A 22,473-nucleotide genomic window follows, 5' to 3' on the forward strand; every position below is an offset into this window, starting at 1 on the left:
ACTCACTTGGTAGCCCAGGCTGGCCTCGAACTCACAGAGATCCGCCTGGCTCTGCCTCCCGAGTGCTGGGATTAAAGGCGTGCGCCACCACCGCCCGGCCACTACTTCTTACTGTAATGGTAAGTATTGCTGGGTATTGACTGACCTATTGTTTCTCCAAACTCATCCATTTGTATCAAAGATCATCCAGTAGCCCTTATGTGATGGACCCTGTGTATTTAATGAGCACAGCTGCGACAGGAAGTTTATGTCTACGCTTGGTGCCCTATGGTAAACTTACCTAGGTAGGAATAAATTAATTTTGGAAGATGATTGGTGCTTTTCCTTGCTCTAATCACTACCCAGGAAGGAAAACCAAACATGGCATTTCTGGCAATACACAGGAAAAGGGGGCATCATAATGAGACTGATGTTCTGATTTAAGACAGGCTACATCAGACATTCTGTAAGTCAAAGGAAAATTTCCTGGTCACTTGAGACTGAACAGGAGCATATGTAACAATTTTCTAGGCCAACAGATATAAATGAAGATCTAAGATCACTCCATTCCTAATCAGACGTCACACATTTTCATTTTGGGGTATCACTCTTGATAAAGATAAATGACTATCAGGCATCTATCAGTCACAACCCAAACCCCTTTCTCAACAATTATGCCTTTTAAAATCATTTAATAAATTATTGCTGGTTTCCCAATGAAATTGAGAAAATCAATAAGATATACCTTAAAAACAGATATTCTAATAAATCAGAAGGTGAAGCAGATGAATTTCTAAATGCATATGATCTATTAAAACTGAGATAAGATAAACAGTGAGATGGAAATGATAATAAAAAATTTCCTAACCTGAGGAAGCTGACCTCCATAACAAAAACTCCAAAATTCTGGAGAAGGCAGGAATGCTGGTGCAGGTATTTAATGCCAGCACTTGGGAGGCAGAGGCGAGTGCATCTCTGCATGTCCAAGGCCAGCTGATCTACATGCCACTTTTCAGGCACATCAGGGCTACATGGTGAGACCCTGTCTCAAAAATCCAAACCAAGAAGAGAGAATCTGAAGGTGACTAGAAGATGGAAATGCTTCCCGTGCTCATGAATGGAGGAGTCAATGTTGTAAGAATAGCTGCCATGCAGTCTACAGATTTACAGATTTAACACAATCTCTGTCAAGATACCAATGCCAAAATGGAGTGGAGCAGAGTCTTAAAATTTATTGAATATCAGACCTCTGGTAGCCAAAGAAATCCTGAAAAAGGAATGCTGATAGTATCGCCGTAGCAGATTTCAAGTTATACTGCAGAGCCATACTAATAAAAACAGCATGGCATTGGCACAAAGACAGGTAGATAAACGGAGTGGAATAGATTGAGATACAAATCCATTCTGCCACAACCACCTGATTGATTATTGCCAAAGATGCCAAAAATACTGGCGAAAAGACACACTCCGAGAAAACTGGCTATCTACAAGTAGAAAGATGAACCCAGATCCTTCCCTCACCCTGTACAGAAATTGACTACAAGTGGAACAGAGACCTTAATATAAGACCAGAAGCTGCATCTGCTGGAGGCAAAGGTAGAGAGCCTACATTATGGTGCAGCCATGGGTAAGGACTTCCTGAACAGAACACCAAACCCTCAGCAAATAAGGCCAACTGCTGACAAAAAGGACCTCATGAAATTAAAGAGCTTTTTGGACAGCAAAGGAAATAATTGAAGGCACAGCCTACAGAAATATTTGTCAGCTCTGTATATGCCAGGATTTTCTTTCTCAGTGCTGAGGCTTGAACCCAGGACTTTATGCATGTGAGGCAGATACTCTACCACTGAGCCACATCCCCAGCCTCTCTGACAGGCTTAACATATACAATATACAAAGATCTCAAAAGGCTATACAATAGTCAAAAGAAAATGGGCTAAGGAGACCATGGAGTTCTCAGAAGAAATACAAGTGACTTTTTTTTTTAAGTGTTTAGCATTCTTAGCTTTCAGGGAAATGCAAATTAAAACTGCCCTGAGATTGCACCTCCCCCATCAGAACAAAGGACAAATGCTGGCAAAGGTGAGTGGAAAGAAGAGCCCTTATTCGGTGCTAATGGGGACAGTAAACTGGTGCAGCCATTCCTCAGAGCTAAAAGAGAACTACCATTTAGTCCAGCTCTGCTCCCAGATGTACATGCACCCCAAGGACCACGGGTTGTACTTCCGATACACTTGCTCCTCCATGGCGGCTGCTTGGTTCACTGAAGCAAGGCAATGGAGTCAGCTGAGATGTCCACAGACACATGACTGGGTAATTAAAATGGGGCACATATACACAATGGAATCTTATTCAGTTGTAAAGAAAAAGGAAATTCTGTACTTTGCAGGAAAACAGAGGTAGGAACTTTTTACTAAGTGAGGTAACCCCGGTTTGGAAGTACAAACATGTCCTCTCACATGCAGATCTTAGCTTCTGATTTTTATGTATGTGTATTTATGTGACAGTGAGTATGGGTAGAGACCAAGAAACTAGGAAGGGGCCCATGAGAGAGAGGGGTAAAGAAGCCTTAAGGGAGAGAACAGAGAAGGGCAATATTAGGAGTGGAAGGGTTTACTGGGATGTGGGCAGGGAAATGGGAGAGAGGAGAGTGTGTGGGAATGTTAACCTGCTACTTTGTATGCTAAAATAAAAAGTTTTAATGTTACCACCATTTGTCTAGAGGAGAGATTATATCAACCTACTCTTAAAAATTCAGTTATTTTCTCATCTCTGCTCATTTTAGTGTCACCCAATATTGCTTTCACTATTCTAGGGTGCAACATACTTTCGCATTAATGCACATGCGTTTTATTGCTATTGAGACAGCTGATCACAGCAACTCTTATAAAGGAAAACATTCAATTGGGGCTGGCTTACAGCTCAGAGGTTTAGTCTATTACTGTCGTGTCAGGAAGAATGGCGGGGTGCAAGCCAAAATGGTGCTGGAGAGGTAGCTGAGAGTTCTACATCCGGATCAGCAGACAGCAAGAAAAGAGAGACATTGGGACTGACTTGACCTCTGAAACTGCTAAACCCACCCTCCTCCAACAAGGCCACACCAATAATGCCATTCTCTATGAGTTTACAGGGCCATTTTCATTCAAACCGCCACACTGAAGAAAATAGTAAATGCTATAATTGTAGTTACTAATAGTTATAGTTAGTCTGAACCAACCACCATTCTGGGCATTTATCATACATAATTATTTTAACACTTAAGGTCATCCTGTGTCATAGGCAAGGAGGTATCAAAGGAATCGTCTGTAAGAATGTCTTGAGCTGTTGACCCCAACCCTAGCAGATAAGTGGCAGTAATCTTTTATGGATAAGACTCACAGAGAAAAGGCAACTATAGTGCCACAATCTTTCCATTCCTATCAAGAGAGGCTGTTTGGTTGGGTAAGTGTATGAGCTTTAGCATCAGAAACCTGGGTTCAAGTCCTGTCAAAGTGTGTCCCTCTTAGCTTCAGTCTTATTCCAGTCTAATTCCATTCTCTGCCCAACCAAGCCTTTGCTCTCCTTCAGCTACATCCTATTTCACTAGCCCATGCAATTGTAAATCTCTTAGGCCCTGTGACGATTAATACTGCCAAAGTTGACAAGATCTACAATCACCAGACATCGAAACAAGCCTCTAGACACATCTGCGAAGGAACTTCTAGATTAGGTTAATCTGGGCTGCACCTTCCTATGGCCTGGGGTCCCGGACTACATAAAAAGGAGTACGTTGCGCACCAGCGTTCATCACTTCCCGGCTGCAGAGGCAATGCCAACGGCTGCCTCAAGCTCCTGAGACCGGGGCAAATAAACCCAGTTCCTTAAGTGTTTTTGTTATTTGCCTCAGCAACAAGAAAAGTAACTAATATAGACCCTAGTAATCCCACAATCCAACCGTGAAACAGTACATTAAAAAAAAAATATCCCACTATTGGTGAAACTATTAAGGCCACTCCACGTAGTTAAAAGGGAGATTTATTTAATGGCGTAACTTACAAATTAAGGAATAGGTAGGTCATGGAGTCTGGGGAAGGTGTATCACAGTCCAGCGGTGTTCTCTGGAGCTCTGCTCAGTCCACCTCTCCAGTCCAGGGTCCCGCAACAGAGAGAGCGCCCGCCGATCCAGATCTCGGGTCCCCCGGCGCCTCCCTTGGCCCCGCCTTGTAGGCGTGACAGTTGCCGAAGTCTCAATGGGGGTTGGAACTTCCAGATCAAAGCTGGAATGGCTACCCACTACATCTCCCCCTTTTTGTCTAAATAAGAAAGTTCTAACCTAATACAAGACTATATACAAAGGAATGGTTATCAAATATTGTCCAGGAATAATGAGGGATAATGACCTAGATAAGATGGAAGTACAACCAATGCAAACAATATCAAGCAAGAAACACATACTAAAGTCCAGAGAAGTATAGAGCATAGGTAAATGGCATGTTACAAAGATCATTCCAAAAGGTGTCCTATCCTAAAGAACCTGAATCTAATACTTAATATGTTCTATCTACTAAGTTGTAACTATAACTGCTAGTCTTCAATACCATCAAAGACCTGAGAAGGAATATAATGGTACCTGAGAAATGGTACATGGATGCAAACAACTTTCGGGAATCTTGCGAGAGTAGACGGAGACAGCTGGCAGCCTGGACAGTCACCTAATGTTTCTCAGCATTGTTGGTGCATTCAAATTGGCTACAGGCCTAAAGTATCTGACAGACCATTTTCAGAAGCAGGAATTCTGAAAGACCATCTTACCCTGTCTTGGCAGAGTACAGTGGTCGCTTTCCTTGTGTCCCATTTGTCCAGAAAGGATAGCATTACAAAAAAAGAGGTTTCTGGGCTACATGCTGCTTGGATAAAAGCATAGACCCACGATGGCTCCCAGAGCTGGCGGTAAGCATACTGCCGCCATGTTGGGAAGCTGAGGTGGGTGGAGCCAGCAGCCACAGCTGCTGCAGCTTAAAGCAATAGATTCACAATAAGACAGATTCAGATGTAATAGTTTAAAATGTGTGTAAAATATACGTAGGCTTAAAAGAGACAAAAAAAGGTGATATATACAGTATAGAAACAAATACATGGTTTTAAAAAATAAAGTCTTTAAAGAGACAGTAAAATTAATATAAAAAATAAGCCACGTAGAGATGACTATTACACAGAGAATCTGGATTGTGTTGTCTTTGGGATTCTTAACTACAGAGAGATATTTGATTGTAAAGGAAGCTGAGTTAAACCAGTATGTATATTTTAAAGATACTTTGACTTCAAAATTTGGATGTAAGGATATGTTGCTTTGGAAAAGAGTCTCTTTTGTTTCCACAGAAAGCCAGAGGCTATGGATTTGCTCAAGATTAAGACACATCAGGTTTGACCAGCCAAGACCACCTGAAAGGTCTCCGATGACACCATGGCCCAGATGATCCAACATCCAGAACCGTTTCAAGGCAACTGGCTCAGATGATACAGCCTCACGGACTACTCCATGATCCTAAAATTTTCTTTGTTTCCCCAGAAGATACAGCGCCCCCCTCCAGCAGGAAGTAGTAAGAGAAGCTACGCCCAAATTCCCAAATATACCAAGCTGACTTTGGAGATGTGTAAAGGTTAAAACCTTCCTTTTTAAGAAAAGAAAAGGGGAGGTGCTGTGGGATGGTCTGTATGTCAAATGTGTTACTGATTGGTCAATGAATAAATCACTGATTGGCAGTGGCCAGGCAGGAAGTATAGGCGGGACTAACAGAGAGGAGAATTGAGGGAACAGGAAGCTGGGTGGGGGAGACACTGCGAGCCGCCATCAGGACAAGGAAGATGTAAAGTACCGGTAAGCCACAAGCCACGTGGCAAGGTATAGATTAATAGAAATGGATTAATTTAAGCTGTAAGAACAGTTAGCAAGAAGCCTGCCATGGCCATACAGTTTGTAACCAATATAAGTCTCTGGGTTTACTTGATCGGGTTTGAGCGGCTTGGGACTGGCGGGTGAGAGAGATTTGCCCTGACTGTGGGCCAGGCAGAAAAACTCTAGCAACATCCCACTGGGCAGTGGTGGTGCACGCCTTTAATCCCAGCACTTGGGAGGCAGAGCCAGGCGGATCTCTGTGAGTTCAAGGCCAGCCTGGGCTACAGAGCGAGATCCAGGACAGGCACCAAAACTACACAGAAAATCCCTCTCAAAAAAAAAAAAAAAAAAAATCTGACAGAGAAATGTCTTCACCTCAAGATTCTGAATGTTCCTGACATTCAAGTACTCAATGTATTTCCCAAACTTCTCTTGAATCTTGCGTCCCTCTTAATGGCAGAAGTGGGCACTACACAAAGATTGGGTATGTCCTAGCTATTGCACGTTGTATTACACACCTCCAAAGTTAGGACTCAAATTAGCGCTATGGCCTTGCCACTCAACTGTTCTCGCTTTTCATCGATGTATTTCATGCCAAAAAATAAAAAATAAAAAAAAAATCAAAGACACAAATGTATGGTCATATCCCAAATGAAGCTTCCAGTCTAACTGGAGAGGTCCTACTACCACTAAAGAGAAAATTTCAACTCTGAAGAATTCAACTCTGAAAAAACCCACAGATGAATGCATCTGTCAGAAAACATGACCATGGCAAACGGGACTGGAGGTCCTGGGCACTATAAAAGGTCAACTCCATGGCTCTTCTCCGTGGATTTCCAATAAATGTTTATGGAATGCGTAATCATCACTGAGAAAGCACTCAGTAGTAAACAGCGGGGATCTCACAAATGAGGTGGGAGAGGAAGGTAACTACACTAACATACCAAAAGCTCCAGCCAGTATGAGAACTTTTTTGGCAACAATGGGGACCCTTTCACAGGGTCACCTAAGACCGTCAGAAAACACAGATACTTACATTGCAACTCATAACAGTAGCACAATTAGTAATGAAGTAGCAATGAAAAGAATTTTATGGTTGGGGGGGTCACCACATTAAGGTTGAGAACCACTGTCCTGGAGTAAACAAATTACATTTTGTAGATATATGTAGCCACTCTAATCTGTCTCCCCCTAACCAGCTTCACTGTTAGGTCATCCATTCAATTCCTGTTTTCTTGTTATTAACACCTTGATTTTTCCCGTGTCATTTTACATTTCATGGAATTCCTCACTCACTTGAAACTTACAGCCCCTCTTCCATCAGGCATATCTTCCTTACCTACTGCTCAAACCCTGAGCTCTACAAAGCCTTCCTATTCATTTCCAGGTCCTTCCTTGAGGCCTCTAATCCTTTGTCCATTGTCTTCCTGGTACTCGGCATGTTTTGGTGTGATGTACCCATTTTCTGTAACTGTGTGGCTCACTATGACAGAGTCTACAAGTCTATCTTTCCTTATATGACACTAGCATTCAACACAAAACAGAAAATCAGTTTACTGTTTGCTAAATGCGTGAATTTTATTGCATATTTCCTTATTCATGCACCACTCAGCAACATAATAAATGACAAACCAATTCAGGAAAAACTTAATTTTGCAGAAATCCTTGCCATTTAGCCTTTCCTGGTCCTTACCTTGCCAACACCTATAGTTCAATAATACTGTGGAAAACTCCTTTAAGGGGTTTAGCTAATGAAACCTAAGTAACACAATTTAGTAATTAGCATTAAGAGGAAAAGCTCAAACAGTTGGGAAGTGTATGCAAAAAGCAAACTACTGACTGTTGCTCAAACACGTTGTGCAAGGAGTGGACAGGAGCTGATGGAGCTCCACTTGCTGTTAAAGGCACAAGTGGTGAGGTGACTGACACTGTTTGGAAGGTCAAGAAATCGCATCTAATTTCCTCTAGGAACATTACTTTCTATTTGGGTTGATCTGGACCACTGAGGTTGTGTTGAGACCTAATCTTCAGCAGGCAACTTGACATGACATAACAAAAACTTAATAAAAACACATGGAGGATCCCCCACCCCAGATCATTCTCTTAGACCTTACACAAAGTAGCTTTGTGATCTTGGGCACTTCTTATGTTTTTATTTCAATATATTTGTTTGGTTAATATTGCACAGATGTGTTTTTGTCACAAATTAATTTCTTTGAAGGTAGCAATGTAGATACAAAACTCTTTTACTATTATTTATAACACTCAAGAATTTTGTGTGTGTGTGTGTGTGTGTGTGTGTGTGTGTGTGTGTGTGTGTGTGTGTGTAAGGGTGTCAAACTGATGAACCCAAATAGAACCATTTGCTAGAAACATGGGCGTTAGTAACAGTTATAAAACAGAGTTGGATGCTTATAATCTCAACACTTGGGAAATGGCAGTGGGAGGATTGCAAGTTCAAAGCCAGCCTGGGCTACCAGTAAAACCTATTTCAGAAAACAAAAACAACAAAACTCCATACACAAACAGTATGAATGTGTTTGATGACTGGATCAGAGAGGAAGCACCCTGGCCTTGTTAGACCTCCAACTACTTGGGAACATCATCAGATCTCTGTAACCACCTGAGAACCACAGCCACATTCTAGTCTGTGGTGAGAAAGCATTGTGTGTACATGGAGGACCTTACCTCAGGCTTTCCCTCCTCTATCCAGAGTCCATGTGCTCTCAGTGAAGGGCTTCTGGGGCTCTTTTGAGAAATGCCTTTGTCACTAGCTAGTCAAAGGATGGTTTGGCTTCTGGGCTTTTACTGGAATATTGTGTGCTAGATATCTGTAGTTCTATTTCAAGCCACCTTGTGAACATTGGGTGTTATGAGCATCCTGTTCTCACGCTGCAGAAAACATAGAGCATGGAAGGCAGACAGACAGAAGGACATTTGTGGCCATGCAGGAGTTTCAGGGTAACCCCAGGCCCTGCTCTAGAAGTATGGCCAGTTCTAGGCAGCTTCAGCATGCTCACTTTCTAGGCATGTTAGGTCCCTGGCTTCTGTGTGCGAGGTAGGATAGTTAAGCCAACAGAAGACACAAAATTGAGATGGGAAAAGAGCAGGTCACAAAGGTATGGGAAATGGCCTGTGGTTTTTCTTATTTGATGTGCAATTCTTTGGTGGCAAATCCAAAAGCAGATGTTCAGAAACAGCCTAAGTGTCCCCAGCACCCTACTATGTGTGCATGGCTTCCCAGATGTTCAGAAACAGCCTAAGTGTCCCCAGCACCCTACCGTGTGTGCATGGCTTCCCAGGGGCATCATGTAAAGGGTGATGATTAATTTATTCTAAAAGCTATGAGAGATTTGTCTTAAAAAAAAGTACTAATGATTGTTTTTAATTATATAAAACACGTTAAACAATGATCATAATCTATGATAGAAACCAGTGTAGAGGGTGGGGCAGGATAGTGGCGCTCTTCATTTTATACTTGAGGAACAGTACAGGGCTGTGTCCTGCCATGGCCACAATTAAAAGCAGGCTGTGGACACCTGATGAGGCACCAGAAGACAAAGAAGCAAATGACCAGCATGGGTTGTTCACAGCTGGCCTTGTAGGCTTCAGGAGAGGTGGCAGAGCATAACTAAGAGAGACTGAGCATCAACACACACCCGGTCCCATCCTAGCTTCCTCTGGAATTGAATGACTCTACACGTTACTCAATTCCTCTGAGGCCCAGTTACCCTCTCCATAAATGCCTGGTAAAGTGCCTGGCTAACTGCTTGGGAAACACCAGTTCTTCTGTAGGGAAGGATGTTTTCTGAAAACTGCAGGTAGCAATTGGTTTAGTAGATTGAAATTAGTATGTTGAAAAACAAAACATCGAAATGTATTGCACATAATGATAAACATTTTTCATGTATATATGTTCAATTTTAATATTTTTTTTTTACTGCGTGTTACACCAAAATTTCAGAGAAATTCTCCGATTGTAACATCAAAAAGTCTTTAGAAGTGCTGCCATTACTGAAATGAGTCTTAACAATTTTTATGAGCTTAATTAAAGTGGTCCTTTTTAACTGGTTGAAATAAAAATAAGACATAAATCATAGAGAAGATAAATTTAACTTGACACTATGGGGCATATTAAGTCCAATTTTAAGATCACTTCTGTGTCATATTGACTAATTTATACTTTTAAGTACTTTATATCATTTATAGTTGATTAAACACTTCTAAGCAATTTCCACAAAAAGTTAGCTATTAGGTTCAATTGTAGGGAAATGAGGTACAATTTCTAAGTAACTTTAAAGTATAAAAATTTAAGAAGACTGGAACTTCCTTAAGCATTTAGACGGCTAGAGTCAAAAGCCCAGTACTGACAGTTCATGATCATGTCAACAGTTCCCACATTGGCTCAGTAAAAGTGCAAAGTCCCGAAGACGTGGGTTTCAAATGCAAGCCTCATCCTGGCTCTTCTGGGTCCTTTGTGCTGTGGCTCTTATGGCACATTGACTGAGTGGCCCTCTGGGGACTGGCGGGATGAGTACTAAGCCATGAGGAAGATGAGGTGAACGTGGGAGATTAAACAATGAAACAACATTGCTATTCTTATAATTCCAGCGAAGCAGGCTGGACTGGCTATATCAGAATTACCCGTGATGGAGGTTCCAGAATCTTGTTTTAGTCAGGCGGTGGCAACGTGTGCCTTTAATCCCAGCCCTCCAAGGCATAGGCAGGTGCATCTCTGAGTTCAAGGCCAACCTGATCTATAGAGTGAGTTCCAAGACAGCCAGGGCTAACATAGGAGAAACCATCTTGAAAAACAAAATTTAAAAAGCATCTTGTTTTAAATAAAATCTGGATGAGTTCTGCCTCCTGCTCAGGTTTGACATGCCCACCTTAAAGGAGCAGCAAGAAACAGAGAACAAAGGATGAAGTTAAAAACATTACTCCAAATACTTAGTTCCCAGTGTCAGTGACTCAGAATCTGACACTCAAGTACTTCCTTTTTTGGGGGAGGGGGATATTAAAGTCTTAAGTCAGCAGATAACAAATACTTGATACCTCCTAATAGTTTAATATGATGTAGTGCTTCGTTCCATAGGAATGAATGCATCAGTAAGACTCAAAAGCATCAAAGGGAAAGATCTTGCAACACAGAAGGAAAAGTAGCAATCAATCAATCAATAGAGGTCAAACATCAACAACACTTTTTTGTTTTTGTTTTTGTTTTTGTTTTTTGAGATGGTTTCTCTGTAGCTTTGAGGCCTGTCCTGGAATTCACTCTGTAGACCAGGCTGGCCTTGAACTCAAAGAGATCTGCCTGCCCTTGCCTCCCGAGTGCTGGGATTAAAGGCGTGCACCACCACGGCCTGACTCAACACAGCTCTTAAAAGAATAAACCCGCCGGGCGGTGATGGCGCACGCCTTTAATCCCAGCACTCGGGAGGCAGAGCCAGGCGGATCTCTGTGAGTTCGAGGCCAGCCTGGGCTACCAAGTGAGTCCCAGGAAAGGCGCAAAACTACACAGAGAAACCCTGTCTCGAAAAACCAAAAAAAAAAAAAAAAAAAAAAAAAAAGAATAAACCCTTTGGTCCTTGAACCCATGCTCCTGGCTGACTGTGCTTTCTCCTCAGGGGAGATTGAAGAATAAGGCGGCCAGTGGCTCCTTCCTGATAGGATGAGTTAGGATGCAGGGTGAGGCTGCCTGCAGTCTTAAATTCCTTTTCTCTAAATTTCAAACCTTTATGTTTGAGACAGACATGGAGCTGGACTGGCCTGTGGCCGCTGCCCATGTTATCTGTTGGGTTAGCACCACAGATCTTTCACTGGGTCTGAATCTTGGCCGTTTAGAACATGAGAGAAGTTATGTGTGAACACTGGGAGAGTGGCAGAGAAAACTGAAGGACAGGAAAGAGCCTGAGAAAGGGCAGCAGTGGTAACAGAAGTGAGGTAGAAAGCTCCTTCTCAACCTCGCTACAAGACTGAGGGCCAGACCCCTCGAGGCAGGTATGTCAGCCCCTTCAAGTTCTAAAGTGCCCCATGATGTGACCTTGTACTCCCCTTTGCCCAAAAAATGTTGGGAATGTTTAAATTTTTGTTTTTCAACTTAAGAGATTACAGGTAGGGGTAACTAGAGATGGGAAATGGTATAAAAAGGCAGATTATGAGAAAAATCCTCACAAGATGGTAGAATTCACCCCAGAAGCAGAGAACCTTCAGAATCACCTGCTTCAGAATCACCAGCTGCAAGTGGGTTTGTGGCTGGGTCAGCAGATCCAGCACACGAGCTTCTGTGCACCTTAGCTGGAAAGGCAGGGAAGATTTCAGAAAAGATGTCACCCATGTCACAATGAAGAGATTGTCAAGAGAAAGTGGGCATCTCTGTCCATTTTATAGTGTTAGTTTCCTTCACCAGAAAACATAGATGGATCCAAGCACAGAAGTAGTTCACCCGGGCCCCTTGGTAGCAGCAACATCCCTATCTGACAGAAAGACTCCAGAACTCACATTCCGTTCCTTCTCTGTAGGGGAAATAATCTACACACACACTGACCCTCGTGTGCCCGACACATTTCACACATCTTAGATCCTTAGAGTTAGAGGTTCAGTTTTCACATTTCCAGGCAGAACATTTTCTCTTTGGCAGTCTTTAAACTGACCCGATAGACATCACATACTCTCAAGCCCAGGCTCCTCTAACATCTCCATTAACAGCCAGCAAACAAATACATCCGGTTATGGTGGTTCAGTACCACATGGACATGAAGAGCCACTCCCCAATACTGTGTTCCAACAGCTGAGCATTCAACAGCAGCAAGGTGCTCCTTAGGATGGATGCATTGGCACCAGCTGGAAGTGTGGGCTTTAACTGCATTTTTTGTCACTTTGGCTAGGGAGATCTGGACAGCTGGAAGTGAGCTTCTCCATCATTTTCTGTTTCCTTCTTTGTATCAATTTTCCACCTGTGAAGCCCAATACCCCACCACCAAGTGCAGCTGCAATTCCTGCCACTTTGAAGCCTGCGAGGAGGCCGATGGGACCCCCCACCACTCCTCCGATGAGTGCACCTGCCACAGGCAGGGCTGCCAGCTTGTACTTTGCAGCCTGTAAAAGAAAAAAAATTCAATTTAGAAATTGAGTTGAGAAAATCTGCCTGTGGTGATGTGCGTTTTCCTCTCATTACTCCTGGCAATGCCTCTTTAACTCTGGGTTCATAATTAACCTCAGAGATTATTCTTGGGAATGTGTGTGTGAAAGTATTCCACAGGTACTGCCATTGCTCCAGACCACAGAACAAAGGGAGGTTGCTCCAGAATGGACAGCTACAAATTGATTTTACTTGCAAAACAATCAATCCACTATCTGGCTGGCTTATTTAAACAGTTTCAGCAGCCACGGGCTCCCACCAAAGCTTTGATTTAGCACAGGAGTTATTCTACACTAGGCACCTGGGCTGAAAATCACATCATACGGATAAGAGATGGTCACACTCCTGAGTGCTGCTGCTGCAGTCTCACTTCTGCTCTGCCTGGATTAATGGACTGCTCTCTCTTCTCCCTAGGCCTCCGCAGATATTCCTTCACAACAACTAAATGCCCTAGAGTGAGACCACAGTTCATTCTCTTTGGGGAAAAAAAAAATCTCTCATGACAGAATGAATCTGGGAGTAGAATATTACAGCCATTGATTTCTTACACTACCTATGTGTCATTTCTTCCTTATTTCCTTAATTGCTGGTTCCCTCAGCACTGAAGAGAGCGGATCAATTGGGTTAATACTGGAGATTCCTGGGAGCCAGAGTACCATTGATTTGTCAGCAGGAGCAGAATCTTACCTTCCCCAAGTTTCTGGTTCCCTCTTCAACATTCACAGCAGCACTGTTGACATGGTCTGCAATGCTGTCAATCTTCTCCTGCTGAGACTGGATGCAAAGGAATTATGAGTGAGCGGTCCTGCTGGGGAGCAGTGGGAAGCCAACACACACTATTTTAATTCCTGTAATCAGGCCCGGGGTACTGCAGCCTTGCAGTCTTAATAGTGGTTCATTAATAGCATCTGATAAACCATGTAGAAAGTACAAATTCACTTTCACGAAAAAAGAGGGGGACTTAATGATTGGGTAATAAAAGGGTGGTACCTTCATAGCAAAAAGCACCTCACACTAGAATTCATTCAAACATACAAACATATTATTCTCCAAATGAACCTACTTTGTAGGAGGAAAAAAAATTAAAATAAGCATTTACATGTCATGTTGGGTTTGATAGCAAAAAAAGGAAAACAAATTCAAACAAAGTCCATAACTTACCTTCTTTGGAGATTTTCTTTAAATCAAATTTACAGTAAAATGTCACTGATCTAACAAATAAAAATTGTTCTTTTGTCTGAATGGGACTACAATGCGGTGTAATCCAGCATGAAATCTTTGCACTTTGGATGTGCAATGGGGAGAAATGAAAGAATCTGTTGTCTTGAGTTTTACACCTTTTTACCCCACACTATATAGTCCAAATTAGGACAGTTCAGATCAACAATATTAATATAGTAGTCTACCCCAAACAGCAACACCTGTTGTGACGCAGCAGCAGCAGCAGCAGGGATCGTGACTCCGGGGATCCCTGATGGATGAATGGTGGAGCTGGAGACTGCCATCTCCTCTCTAACGTGTGAAACCACCTCAGTGTCACGAGTGGCTACTGAGCTCTGCTCTGACACCTCAGTGTCACTCACGAGTGGCTACTGAGCTCTGTTCTGACACCTCAGGCACAAGCACTCTGTCCTTACCCTGGAACCAGGATCTCATTAAGATCAACTTTATTTAGTTTTTTGTAGGTATATATGTGTACCCATATAGATGTGTGTATATATACATTATATATAGTTAGTTATTAGATAGATAGTTATATACCATAATATACGACCATGTTGGTGGTGAAGTAGGATAGGTCCTAACCAATGTAGAAACCCATGTGATCACTATGACCATCAGGGCACAGGCAATTTCTTTCACTTCTTTGCAGAAAAACATAGAAGAACTTCTCTTTCATTTCACATAATGCCCCTTATACAGTGATTCAACTGTCTTCTACGCTAAACCTATTTAGACTGAGGCGCATGTAACTAAAGCTTCCAATTCCAATCAGCATTTCATGTGAGAACATAAGCGCAACCCAGCTCACAAGCCCCCAGCTGTTTCCTATTAGCATTATTGATAGTCTTTCCTTGCCAGGCCTTTTGTGGTGGCCCTTCATTCCAGGATTCTCCACCACCATCTTGACATCCCTAACAATTCCTAAAGTAGTCTTTTTTTCAATTTTCTTTTGAATCTGTCACACAAGTGTAACCAAGGCTCTCAAACTTGAGTACAAACTAGATCACCTACAAAGTTTCTGGAAACAAATTGCTGAGGCCTAGCGGTGATATATTTGTAATCTAAGAAATAAAGCTTGCCTGAAGGTCAGAGGACAGAGCCAGCCACAGAGTTAGCCACAGAGGGCAGGCAGTGGGGGCACACTTTTAATCCTAGCACTCGGGAGGTAGAGGCAGAGATCTGTCTGGATTTCTGTGAATTCAAGGCTACACTGGGCTACAAGAGATTAATCCCGTCTAAAAGAGAAACAGCCAGGCAGTGGTGCCACACACCTTTAATTCCAGCACTTGGGGTCACACACCTTTAATCCTAGCACTAGGAAGACTGAGACAGGAAGTGATATGGCTGGGCAAAGAAAGGAATATAAGGCGGGAGGAGACAGGAATTTGCATCCTTGCAGAGGCTCTGTCAGGCTGAGGAGTTGGTGAGGTAAGAGGTGGTAGCTGTGGCTGCTCTGTTTCTCTGATCTTTCAGCTTTCACCCTGAGTTTAGCTCTGGGTTTTTATTATAAGACCATTTAGGATTCATGCAACAGGCTCTGCCACAGGCTGACAGTCCTGAAATACAGTCTGAGAAGGTGTGTGTGTGTGTGTGTGTGTGTGTGTGTGTGTGTGTGTGTGTGTGTGTGTGTAGTACACACGTGCGCACGCACGCACGCACACACGCACGCACTACATTAGTGAGTATCAGATCTCTTGGAGCTGGAGTTATAGGAGGTTGTGAGCCACCTGCTTTGGGTGCTGGGGACCGAACTCAGGTCCTCTGCAAGAGCAGTGAATGCTCTTAAGTGCTGAGTCATCTTTGCAGCCTCTCATTTCACACACTTTGAAGGTCACTATTGTCCATGATAAGACTGGCACAAAAACTAGGAGAGGATATTCTGTGTTCAAATCCCAGTACTGCCCTGGTATGTTCTTGGGCCAAGTACTCTCATCTGCTATATGAGAGTAAGGGTATTTCTACTTCATTGTGTTAAAAGGAGGATACAATGAGATGTCTGCAAAGCACAATGGGAAAACAGAAACACTCATCCTGGTTTTCCCAAAGAAGTGCTAACTCTCATCTTTCCAGCAAAACAATTTAGTGAGCTTGTTCCTAGTGATGGTATTCTCAGATAACAGGTCTCCTCCTGGATTTTCATTTTTACAACAGCAAAGCTCCTTTCGGTCAGCTTTCTTCTTAGCCACAGAAACAAGTGCCAGCTCCAGTAATATCCTACTTGCCTATATTCCTGACAGTACTTCTGTTTGCCTCCACTCTTGCCTCAAACAATCTGTGCTGGCAGAGGAGCCACTGCAGTAAAAGCCTGTCACCAACTTTCCATCTTTACAGGCTAAGGTAGAGGGTAACGAGCTCCTCTCCCTGTGGGAGGAGTTGGCTAGGGCTATCGCTATGTCCACACTCCAAGAGATCACAGACCTCAGGAAGATATATTTTCTGTGCCCCTTCCTAAAACTTAGGATACTGCAACACTATGGCTGTCTTAGTAACTGTTCTGTTGCTGTGAAGAGACCCCATGACCAAGGCAACTCTTATACAGGAAAGTATTTAACTGGGGACTTGCTTACAGTTTCAGGGGCTTAGTCCGCCATCATCACGGCAAGGAGCACAGTGACAGGACCTTAGTGGCACCCATGGTGCTGGAGAAGTAGCTAAGAGCTACATCCTGATCAGTAGATCAAGAGACAGAGAATGGGCCTGGCATGGGCCTTTGACACCTTAAAGCCCAGCCCCAGTGACAAACTTCCTCCAACAAGGCCATACCTTCTAATCCTTTCAAAGAGTTCTACTCTCTGGTAACTAAACATTCAAATAAATGAGCCTACTGGGGCCCTTCTCATTCAAACCATCACAATGACTTTTTTAAGTTTAAAGTAGAATATTAAGATAACTAAATTTTCCCTACAAAAATCCTTTGGAATAATTGGAGAAAAGACTACCAGGAAAATGCCTACCCTATGATTACTCATTATTTCAACTGTAATGCATTGATCAGTGCAACTACCAGCCCAAAATGAGTCCATCTGTCCTGTGGTTGTAGCCCACATCCGTAGGTACTACAGACCTTGGGAAGCTTGTTTAGACATGGGATAGGAGAAGCCAGAGGGCAGAAAGCCCTACCCTGGGATCAACAGATATCTCTCAATTATACAGACCTAGCTGCTTCTTCCTTTAGTTTGGCTTCAATCCCCCAACTGTCTATATCTTTAGATTCTACTTCATGCATAAGAAGGACTTGATGATATCCACAATGATTGTAGTTAGCTGTCAATCACAATCAGGAGAATGCCTAACTACACTGCATTTAGAGCCAAGTTCTTAGCTCTGTATGCTGGACCAAGCTGCACATATATAACATTACCACAGTCTGCGAAACCAAGCTTCTCCCAACAGTGGTGGCTCAGGGCCTCTGCTTCTATCTACTTACTTTCCCTGTTTGCTTCTGATTCTGTCTTCATCTACCCAGATTTCTCACACTGGACAGTCTTCAACCCTCATACCCAGCCTTGCATTTTACTCTTTGGCACTTAGAAGTGTTCTCAGCATTCCTTTAACAATGAACTAAGTCATTTGTAAGGCACACTTTAAGGACTATTCAATTAGGTTGCCCTATTGGCCTGAAAATAGTTAAATCTGTATAAACAGTTATAGGGGCACCTAAGATTCAGGAGAAAATGTGAATTATTAAGTTAATACTTATTGAGAAGAATGCAACTTGGGTAGATGAATTAAAAACTAATGAGGAATTATTTTTTCCCTTAAATGCTTGCTGTGGGCACTTGTCAACCCAACATGAAATAATAGTTCATGTTATCATATCAAAAATAATAGTTCATGCAACAAATTCACCCTCAAATCAATTTACAACAACAACAAAGCTCTTCCCTGGAGAGGTTGTTGTATAGTCTTATTAGTGTGCTAATAAGACTCTACAATTAGAGAGCTGTGAGTTTACGACAAAGCCCAAACTGTGGCTAGTTCCCTTTCTTCCTCCCTAAGGTCCAGCCTTAATCATATGCAATCACACCAACAGAAAAGCCCAGAAAGAACTAGAGATGTGCCACACAGGCAGAGAATGGTTATTTTGGCCTAGCAAAGGCAATAAGCAGGGTGGAGAAGCAGGAACACTGCAGTGGGGGGACTGAAGGACACTGATGGCAAAGGTAAGAGGTAATGTAAAGATGGCTACAGAACAGCTGAAGCAGAGGGGGCAGAGGATGAAGGATACTGTCTGACGTAGAGCGGGCAGAGGATGAAGGATGCTGTCTGACGCAGAGGGGGCAGAGGATGAAGGATGCTGTCTGAAGTAGTCCTCTCATCAGGTTTGCAGAACCTGCTGTCAAATAACATGCTAAAGCTCACAGAGGCCATGCATGGATAAATCTAACTGAATCCACTGCAGCCTATTCTAATGCATCCAGAACAAAATTGGATTCCAAAAGCCACAGAGAAAAAGGTAGAAGACAGAAATCAAAACAGACCCAGCAGTAAGCATAGCATGTTGTCCAACTTTTGGCTCAGAGTTCTTTAAATTCTTCTTGACTAGAAAGAAATGGATCAGGTCACAAGAAAGGGGCACTTGTACAAACAGAGCAGGGGCCTGTAGATATTAATACACTTAAGAGCTACTGGGCCATATTGTCATCTCTCATTATCTTTGTGAATCCTGTTTTAAAGTAAACTATGTATACAACTAATATTCTAATGACTTCCAAGTATACACCTTTGGGGCATTTCATTCACAACGTAGAGGCATTATCAGCCTTCTGAGTGTAGCACAGATGTGCATACAGAGACAGTTCCTTGACTGCATGGCTGCCCAGATACAATAACATCCATGTGACAACAGCAGAGGATGTGGTCACTCCTGCGTTCCTTGCTTACTCTGTACCTAAATGGAGCTTCTGTGAATCCTTGGCCATGTGTCATAAGAACTCAATCATCCTAGGAATAACAGTCAAGGCTCTCTTTGAGCTTCTGCCAAACAGCATTGTGCCTCATGTCCTTGCAGAGCCGATTATAACTAGGACATTTGTATGGAGCTGTGAGTGTGGCCAGAACCTTCCTGTATAAGTGCTTCTTAGACTGGTGTTTCAACCTGCTTACTCTATAACATAACTGAACACACAACTGCCAATTCTCCACAAACTTTATTTTCTTTCAAATGCCTACCCACCGGAAGAGAAATGCATTTGTCTTGAGGAGAGCTAAGTATATCTTTAGTCTGTTTTTTTAAATCAACTTTAGTGATGTATACTTGTATTGAAACACATTTAAGTGTGCAGATTGATGGCTTTGGTGAGTGCATATATTTATGTAACCATGCATATGAAGACTTTATGAACTGCATTAGAGTGGGAGATTAGTAATTACAATAACTGGATAGATCTTGATTTTAAACAACACATGTGTTTGGAGACTCTTGTATCATTCCCTACCATTGTTAAAATAATAACAGGTCATAAAGACAGCTGGTCTAGAGACTTCTAATATTTTCTTCTTTTGACTTAGAGGCATCAGAAATAATTCAAACAATTTACTGCTTTCAATTTTAGTCATTACCATTCAAGAAAATATCCATAAGCTAGAACATAAGAAGAACAGGCTAATACCAGATGGTCTAGAACTCATTGGTACAGGAGAGCTACAAATGGAGAAAGTTTCTAAGAAGTGAAAATGTGTTTGGGTAGGTCAAAGAAACAAGAACATTTCTCTCAAAACCTTGAAACCCTCTATAATGAAAGAAGACAAACTCTTCCACAGGTGGCTCTAGAGGACAAATGTGCCCAAAAGAAATTACATGACAGAAGTTACACAAGGAAGAGCTTCTACCCTCTCCAACAACTTTCAAAAGAATGGCTGAGCATCCATAACTGTTAAAGAGACAGAAGGTCAGTGGTCTGAGAAGCTTGGGCAAAGTACAGGCTAGATTACCAAGCTCTGGAGTCCTTCCCCATTCCAGCTCTGAGGAGCTAGCTCTAGGAGTTCCCACCTCAAAGCCAGGCCTTAGGGAAGCCACGACCCAGAGAAGCTGGGTTGCCATTCACGGCCTGATCAAGAACAGGGAACTAACCTAGCCAGAGCACAAGCAGAAACTGCTTTGCACCCATGCAAACAGGTATCCGCACATGTGTTCACACACCGTACCTTTTTATAATTCCCAAGGGAAAACAAACAAACAAACAAACAAACAGTTTAGAAAAATCTATCTTTCCTACCTACCAAAACCATAATGTGCTCACTAAGCTATGACAACAGATTCATCCAGGCCTTAAAGTTTCCTGGTTTTGACTTTACCTTCCTCCAGGTTGATCCTCAAAAAGTCTTCTGAGCATTCCTTTACATTATATAGGTAAATGTTACTACTCTACCTACAGGTTAAGTTCTTGCAACTGGTTCCTAGTTAGTCACCCTCCCCATGACCTCCTCGTCATCATTATAACAGTCTTCCTAAAGCAAACTGGACTGCAGGACTTTAGCTTGATCACACATCTGTACTGGCTCCTTCAGGCTCACAAAGCAACCCAAAATTCATACCAGCACAAGCTGGTCCTCATCAATCCTTGCTTGCCCCTGGTACTGCAGGCTCTGGATAATAGGTACACTTAGTACTCTTTGACAGTCCATAGAGCTCACCATGTCTTGTCCTAGTTCACCTATTCTGAAGTGCATCCCTTGAGGCCCTCTGAGCATTTACTCATTCTTCAAGGCTCACGTTAACATTAGCTTAACACAGCTTTAATGCTGTTGTCTCATAAACCATGCCTCCCTCCCTGGAATACATGATTCTTCTTGGAACTGATGAGGCTTCTCTCTATACCTTAGATTGCATTTAGTTATCATGCTTGAGAATCCCAGCCTGCCTCTTCCTTCTGTGGAATCCCCACAGGCAGAAAGTAGGCTTGATTTATGTCTTTATGCAACCTTGTAAGACCTCCAATGCTGAGAATCTACAATATTTTTACATAATATTTACTAAATTGCTCTAGAATTTAGGGACCACATTTACAGTTCAATACCATTTTTTAAATTGCAATCTAGGCTCAGTAGTTAAGAGCACTTGCTGCTCTTGCATTGGACCCAAGTTTGGTTCCTAGCACCCATATAGTAGCTCAAAACCATCTGTAACTCCAGTTTCATGGCATCCAATGCCCTCTTCTGGCCTGTAGGCATCAAACACACAGGTATTGCACATTCATACATGTAGGCAAAATAGTCATACACATAAAATAAAAACAAATATTTTAAAAACATGTGACTTCTATTAAAATTCTAACCAAAAAGACAGTGACAGATCCGTTTGGAGCCTCGGTTACATACTTACATTCACTAGGAGGGAGAAATCAGTGACCAGATGGCTAAGTTCAATTAAGTCCTTTAAAAAGAGAAAGAGGGAGGAATTACTTACTTTTACATCTCTCAGTTACCAAAAAGAAAATCCATTTAACATACCGCTTCTAAGTTATCCCAGGACTCAGCAGCATTTTGGTCTCGAGGAATTTCAGGCAAGGCATATATCTGAGTCAGACTCTGAGAAGTAGCTTCAGCCTCGGAAACGTGGAGTGCTCCTGGACAGATACAGGCCTGGTTAGAGCTTGCTTCTCAGAGAGGCTAGAGCACAAACTGGCTCCAAAGACAACTGTTGTACAGAATACTTAGAATTCCGCCCTTCAGGCTGAAAGTAAATGACTCAGAATATAAAAACAGCATTATGTACCCCTGGGCAGCCTGTTCTCTAAGTGAGTTAATGGAAAGGCACCAAGCAAGACCTATACATGCTCTTCATGCAACTGAGTGGCAAGGGTTAGAGGTGGAGGAGGTAGCAATGGGAGCCACTCCACTTGGTCAGCATTCCTAAGACACAGCAGCAGCACCAATCTAACATGTTCTGCTGCTAAATCCTCAGGCTTGGCCTTAGCTATTTTAGTAACAAGGATCAGATACAACAGGTGTCAGAAGCAGGACAGTGGGGTCGGTGAGATGGCTCAGCAGGTAAAACACTTGAGTTCAATCCTGGAACCCACATAGAGATGAAGGAGAGAACAGATATCACAAAGTTGGCCTTTGACTTACACACACACACACACACACACACACACACTCACACATTACACACACAATAATAAATAAATAAACATATCATTTGAAAATAGGAAAGTAGGCTGGAATTTATACAGAAGGGCACTTCAGTGTACTAGTAAAGAAGGAAAGTGATGTAGTTATGTGCTTGTAGCAATTAACGTCAGTCTCTACT

General features: G+C 42.5%; 1 protein-coding gene across 2 annotated transcripts in view; it reads right to left on the bottom strand.

Moving 5' to 3' along the window:
- Positions 1 to 8,163: 8,163 nt before the first annotated feature.
- Positions 8,164 to 22,473, bottom strand: part of Stx17 (syntaxin 17) — a 60,609-nt gene continuing 46,299 nt past the window's right edge. For both annotated transcript variants that reach the window (XM_052714965.1, XM_052714966.1), the window contains exons 5-8: positions 21,672 to 21,787; positions 21,544 to 21,594; positions 13,683 to 13,769; positions 8,164 to 12,952 (exon numbers count right to left, since the gene is read on the bottom strand). In XM_052714965.1, coding sequence (XP_052570925.1) covers positions 12,713 to 12,952; positions 13,683 to 13,769; positions 21,544 to 21,594; positions 21,672 to 21,787 — 494 coding nt within the window. In that variant the 3' untranslated portion in view covers positions 8,164 to 12,712. The remainder of the gene's footprint in view (positions 12,953 to 13,682; positions 13,770 to 21,543; positions 21,595 to 21,671; positions 21,788 to 22,473) is intronic.

This window comes from Peromyscus californicus, unplaced genomic scaffold (assembly GCF_007827085.1).
Source record: "Peromyscus californicus insignis strain IS unplaced genomic scaffold, ASM782708v3 Scaffold_5__1_contigs__length_169319896, whole genome shotgun sequence".
In the NCBI taxonomy this organism is placed as follows: domain Eukaryota; kingdom Metazoa; phylum Chordata; class Mammalia; order Rodentia; family Cricetidae; genus Peromyscus; species Peromyscus californicus.